The 6,119-nt window shown below is 43.7% G+C and overlaps 1 protein-coding gene across 1 annotated transcript; it reads left to right on the plus strand.

The window, feature by feature from the left end:
- LOC139448856 (uncharacterized) lies at positions 1–6,119 on the plus strand. Its single transcript, XM_071230381.1, has 5 exons — positions 1–82; positions 414–1,348; positions 4,274–4,414; positions 4,870–4,973; positions 5,801–6,119. Exons 1-5 carry the CDS (start codon positions 1–3, stop codon positions 6,117–6,119), a joined length of 1,581 nt encoding a protein of 526 aa, XP_071086482.1.

A 6,119-nucleotide genomic window follows, 5' to 3' on the forward strand; every position in this document is an offset into this window, starting at 1 on the left:
ATGCGTCTTCATGCTCTCAAAGGATGGACAGGGATGCATGATGCAAACTCTGCCCTTAGGTCTCTCAGTAGCTTGATTCATAGTGAGAAATGTCACACCAATATATCTCGTTAATTTTACAATGTGATGTCGAAAATTGCAGATGACAAGATTCTGTTTTTGCTTGTATGAGTGGTTAGGTTGATCAGTACTGTACACATAACTGTTTTGTCAGAGTTACTGATGTGTGTGTTGTTATCTGTTACCGACCCCCGTGTGTAGCATATTATTAATGACATTCCATACACAGACATCACATGCATTCACCTGCTCATACCGTCCGATACAAAACGTTGCCTTATAGACAAGAGCAGCAGATACCTCAACCAGGCACGACTGTGAACTTGGATAACGTTGCCCGTATCTATCAGCAGATATAAAGGTGGAAAACATGAAAGTTACGAATGGGGAAGATAATGGACAAGCTTTGTGTATTTCGATTTTCAAACCAGTCATCAGACAGCTACAAATGAATGGTTTCTATCTTGGACGCAAACAATCAATGCCACTGAAGTGTGGAACTATCGTCCTCATGGTAGTCCTGAAGTTTCTTACCGTGTTCAATGCGGTAAGGTACAGCACTATATTTGTCGGGAAAAACAAGCTGGATGGTTGCTTGACTTCATCTCTAGCAGTATTTTTTTTTTACTCCTATGTAGCATACACATCGCTGACTCTGACATTTGTTCTCCCAAGGAATTTTGTAGCATTTCAAGACCTCCTTGGGTCGTATGTGTCAGAGTATGGTGTGTCACCATATCTGAAGAAGTTCATTCACAAAATACGATTATTCACCATACTGTTCACTGCGTTATACTTAAGCTTTATTGCCAGTACCACAGTCGGCATTAACAAAGCCTTCCCATCACTAAAGCGTCACATGGCTCCATTCAACGGTTACCATGGGACAACAGTAGTTGTATTATATGTATTTATCCTATCAGTGGTGAGTTTACAGCTGTCGTCAGCCAACGTGCTCTTCAACACAATTACATTCATTCTTATCAAAGAATTCAAAATACTATCCAAGAAACTTAAAGAAGACATGGACAATTTTGAACGCATATTTGGTCCGTTTTGTCAGAGGCACAAACGACTGTCGTTGATATTGGACCAAGCGAACAATATCAACACCCACTTTGCATTTGCTACATATGTGTTTGGGATACCAATGATCTGTTTTCTTTGGTTTGGACTAATCCGGGGATCACTGCAGACTGATGAGTTGTTGTTTTGTTCAGCAAACCTCTTCACCATCACAGCTCTGATGATAGATGTGACTGTCGCGAGTTGTGTTCTCAACGATACGGTAAGAACATGTAGCATGTAGTAACCTGGAACTGATAGTCGGATCGAAACTCAGATGAGAAATGATTATGTTTCTTGACTTTTCAGGGGGCACGGGTGGCCCAGTCGTCTAAGGCGCCGCGATTCGATGTGCAGAGTTGCGTCCCTTGGGCACGCCAGAAACCTATGATTGTGGGTTCGAATCCCGGTTCTCCCCAATTATGTTTCTAGGTTCGTCAGCACCATACCCGTGCTCGTGGGTTTCACCGAAGTGGTAAACGTCTGAGACCTGCATCACTTCGGGCTTTCCTCCCACATTAAGCTGACACGCCGTGATATAACTGGAATACTGTTAAAAGCGGCTTTAAACCCAACTCACTCACTCGCTCATACTCTTGACTTTTCAATACCTACCCTTTCTCGAGTATTTCAACAAGTGGTTAATGTCTAAGACTTGCATCACTTCGGGCTTTACTCCTGACACGCTGTGATATCACTGGAATACTGTTCAAAGCAGCGTTGAAACCAACTCACTCACTCACTAAAACTGTAGTAGTCCGAATATTATAGTGAGTGAGTGAACACATATAGCATTTCATCAACCATAGCATGACTAGGAAATGCTATATGATAAAACAGTAAAATACGTTTATAACGAATACGCCTATAACGAACTGACGGATATAACGAACTGATTTTTTGTTCCGACTATTTGCTATTGTTATACTGTATATATGCTTATAACGAACTATGGTTATAACGAACTAAAGTTAGTGGTCCCTTTGAGTTCGTTATAACCGTAGTTTACTGTATGATAATAAAACCTGTCAATGATAGAAAGTACTATACTGAGCAATATGCCTTATTCGTATTTTTATCAGTTTGGGATCATTTAAAACAAGAAACTAACTTCAAAAGGGCTATTGATTACCAGTAACAATACTAATACCCTAATAGTAGAGAAAGCAATGCGCTCTTTAAGGCGTTAAGGGGATAAAACCAGGTTTTCATGTTAAAACTTCAGCATGGTATCTCATTGGGCTACCACCACACAACCGGTATAAGCCTCAATATTAGTGCAATAACCCTGAACTTTTACTGTCCTGTTTGGCAAACATAATTTGGACCCCAATGTTCTGTTATATTGTTGGGCTGATTTTGAAGACTCCCTGGATATGTCTCGAACATGAGACGGGATATCTATTATTTGCTTATTTATAAACGAACAAATCTTGTCCATCATTGTGTATGTCATATCATATCTGGGCTACAGTCTACAATTTGGTACCCCTTTGTTTTTTTAGAAATAGCTCTTTTGAAAGACGTTAAGAAGAGGTGATTTCATTTGACGCATCAGTGACCAGAATGATGTCCGATGCAGTTCCTATTGGGTACCATACGTTCCCATGTTTTCTTCAGGTGAACAATTGCCGTTGCATGTATTTCCGACGGATGCCACTGGTGGGGCGAGATACACTCACCTTTTCGCGAACACTTGGTATCATCACTATTTGATAATGGTTCGTAAACACTCATGATATCTATAGTCGGAATCGTAGATCGACTCTGCTTTTGGCAAGATTTATGGTAGACATGTGGAGGACATTTCTAAAGTTGACGCATCAGTGACAAAAATGATGCTCGATGACATTCCCGGTTTTGACTACCATATGTTCCTTTGTTTTTTCATGTGAACAACTAACTTGTTTTTGCATGTGTTTGTTACGGGTACCACCGGTGGGGCAGGATACGCCCTCTCTTTTGCGAACACCTGGTATCATCACTATTTCTTAGTGATTCATAAACACATGCTCGGAATCGTAGATCGACTCTGCTTTTGGCAGAGAATTCTTATGGATATGGTAAGGGTTTTGTCCCTTTTATTTGTTGGAAATGCATAAAAAGGAAAGTAAAGTGCACCTAATTTAAAAAGGATGTCATGGTCCCTCCAAACCACTCACTGTCACCCCATTCCACTGAACACCCTGTGATAATATGATTCTGGAGGAGACGGTTCTTCTTTAAAGAAATCCATTGCCTGCTTACCAGCATTCCCAAGTGTTGCGAGTTGAATGTTCAGACACAGACAAACAGCCACCAGACCAATGGACTTGAGAACAAACACCCTAGAGGGATTTCAGTCACGCCCATTCCCTTAAATATTGTCATCCAAACTCCTACAGGTTCTTCGATTTGATCAAGAAGTCGAAGCCTGGCAACATAGTCTAGATGACACTTGACAGATCACTGTAGCCAAGAAAGAGCGTGAATCCTGACAAAAACAGAAATTTGAGAGGGAAGAGGCAGCCACTTTAATCCACAATGTAATTTCATGTACACGTCATCAGAGGATTAAATTTGCACCATATCAGAATGCCTATTATCTATGCTTTGCATATAAGGTCTAAAGTTTGCTGGAGAGTGTTAAATGACCCGTAGGACTCTGGTGGGTGTATTTCTGACCATTTCGTGTGTCCCACACTATGGAATGATTATTTCTTGATGACATCAATTTAGGCCTTAAACAGTATATAAACTGACGTCCGAAAGAAACTTTACCAACAGAAGTTATAAATGTCAGACAAAGTATGATTTTTTTTCGATGAAGTCTATCTGAAACACAAAACCTAAATACAACGATAGTGTATGCAGAAAATGTTAATCGTCTGTTACATGTTTGCGCGATAACACGCGAAAAAGTGAAAAACATGCACGTGCACTACGGACAACTGCATATGCACGTGCGCCTAAGGGTATAAAACGATCGCAACGGCAAGTCAGACATCCACAGTGATACAAAAACACAAAAGAAATGCCACGACTCACAGTCGAACAACGTGAATGAGCCTTGGGTATGGTAAAGGTGGATACCACCCACGTCCATATTGCACGAACCTTCGGTTGCTCCCGTGTTGTCGTTACCAACTTGATGCAATGTTACTGACAGATAGGGCGGACCGCTGACAGGCCCAAAACAGGCAGACCCAGGGTGACCACGCCCCATGATGACCAGTACTTGCCTACCTTACACCTCCGAAACTGCTTCCTGATAGTGACGTCATCGGCGACAAATGCCTTAGGTCACAGGGTTAGTCGACAAACAGTGTCCAGGAGACTCAGGGCTCATGAAATCAGGGCTTTTAGACCATACAGAGAACAGCTATTGACAACGCAACATCGTCGTCTGCGATTGAGATGGGTCCGGACTGTACGACGTTGGCAACGACGTGACTGGCAGAGGGTTGTCTTCACTGACGAAAGTCGATTCTGTATGTTTAGGGCTGATGGAAGACAACGTGTTAACCGCACAAGGGGTGAACAAACGGCGGCGTGTTGCATGCAGGAGGTCGTACCATATGGTGGAGGGAGTGTCATGGTGTGGGGAGGGATCTCTGGGCAGGAGAGGACACCGCTGGTCATCGTTGACGGACACTTGACAGCTCAGCGTTACATGGATAACATTCTTCGTCCAGATGTCCTACCATTTCTCCAACAGCAGCCACGTGGTGTCATTTATCAGTATTGTCACTAACTTCCTCGCAGCCAACACAACAACCCCCGGCCGTAGCCTGCACGCGCATCAGACATGTCCCCCATAGAACACCTCTGGGACTTGTTCGACAACGATCTCACTCTCCGGCCAACCGGCAAGAACTGATCTTGTTCCTCCAAGAAGAATGGCGTCAAATCCCACGTGACCTCATCAGACGACTGACTTTTTCTGTGCGTCGAAGAGTTTTTGCGTGTATTGGGGCATTTGGTGGTCACACACGCTATTAATGACTTGTTATTGAACGTGAGCGATTGTTTATGTACTCTGCTTATTGTCCATGATTCTGAAAGCTCGAGTTTTGTACCACACCCAACTTTGGGGGGCTCTGACGTCATTCTCGGTCGCGGTATGATTGTCATTTTCAGTGTTGATTATGTTGATATATGGATAGATATATGAGAAACCTTATTTGTCCAAACTCTGTAAATATACTTTGAGACATATTAAAAAGATGAAACTTGGTAAAACTGATCATCAAGTTTAAAATTAAAGTGTCAAATGTTCTTAAAGTGAAACACAACACTAGTCTCTGAGAAAATGGCAAGTCAGTATCTCGTGTGTCCGCCATGTGCGTTAATGACTACCGTTCAACATCGATACATGGAATGGATGAGGCCGCTGAAGAAGGCCATAGGCACTTGAGCCCATTCTCTGAGGAACGCCTGACGCAGTTTAGCTGCAGTTGTAGGCCTTTGTCGGACGTCATTCAGCCTTCTTTGAATCTCGTCCCACGGGTGCTCAATGGGATTTAAATCGGGACTGGGGGCAGGCCACTTCATGGTGCTGATGCCATTCTGCTGGAGGAAGTCTCTTGTTGCTCTCGCAGTGTGGGCACGGGCGTTATCATGCTAAACGTTGTGGTTCCGGTGACGTGCCAAATGAGTTATGTCATGTGGTCTCAAGACTTGATCAATGTACCAGCTGCTGTGACACCATTGCCTCTCCCTGGACTGATGTTCTGGAAGACCTCAGGGCCGACCCTCTGTGCAAGACCAATTCGACCCCGCACCATGATGCTCGGACCACCCCGCGAGTCTCTCTCAACAACACAAGCCTCCGAATACGTTCCCCAACGGCGTCGCCAGACTCTCTCTCTGTCATCTGCTGTCGAGATACAGTAACGGCTCTCGTCTGGGAAGAGAACTCTTCTCCACTGCTGGTGGCGCCAATGCTGATGCTGTGTTGCCCACTGAAGACGGTGCCGGCGATGACGTTGTGTCAGAATGGGTCCTCGGTGTAG

This window comes from Haliotis cracherodii, unplaced genomic scaffold (genome assembly GCF_022045235.1).
Source record: "Haliotis cracherodii isolate W230 unplaced genomic scaffold, xgHalCrac1.p SCAF_7, whole genome shotgun sequence".
Classification (NCBI taxonomy): domain Eukaryota; kingdom Metazoa; phylum Mollusca; class Gastropoda; order Lepetellida; family Haliotidae; genus Haliotis; species Haliotis cracherodii.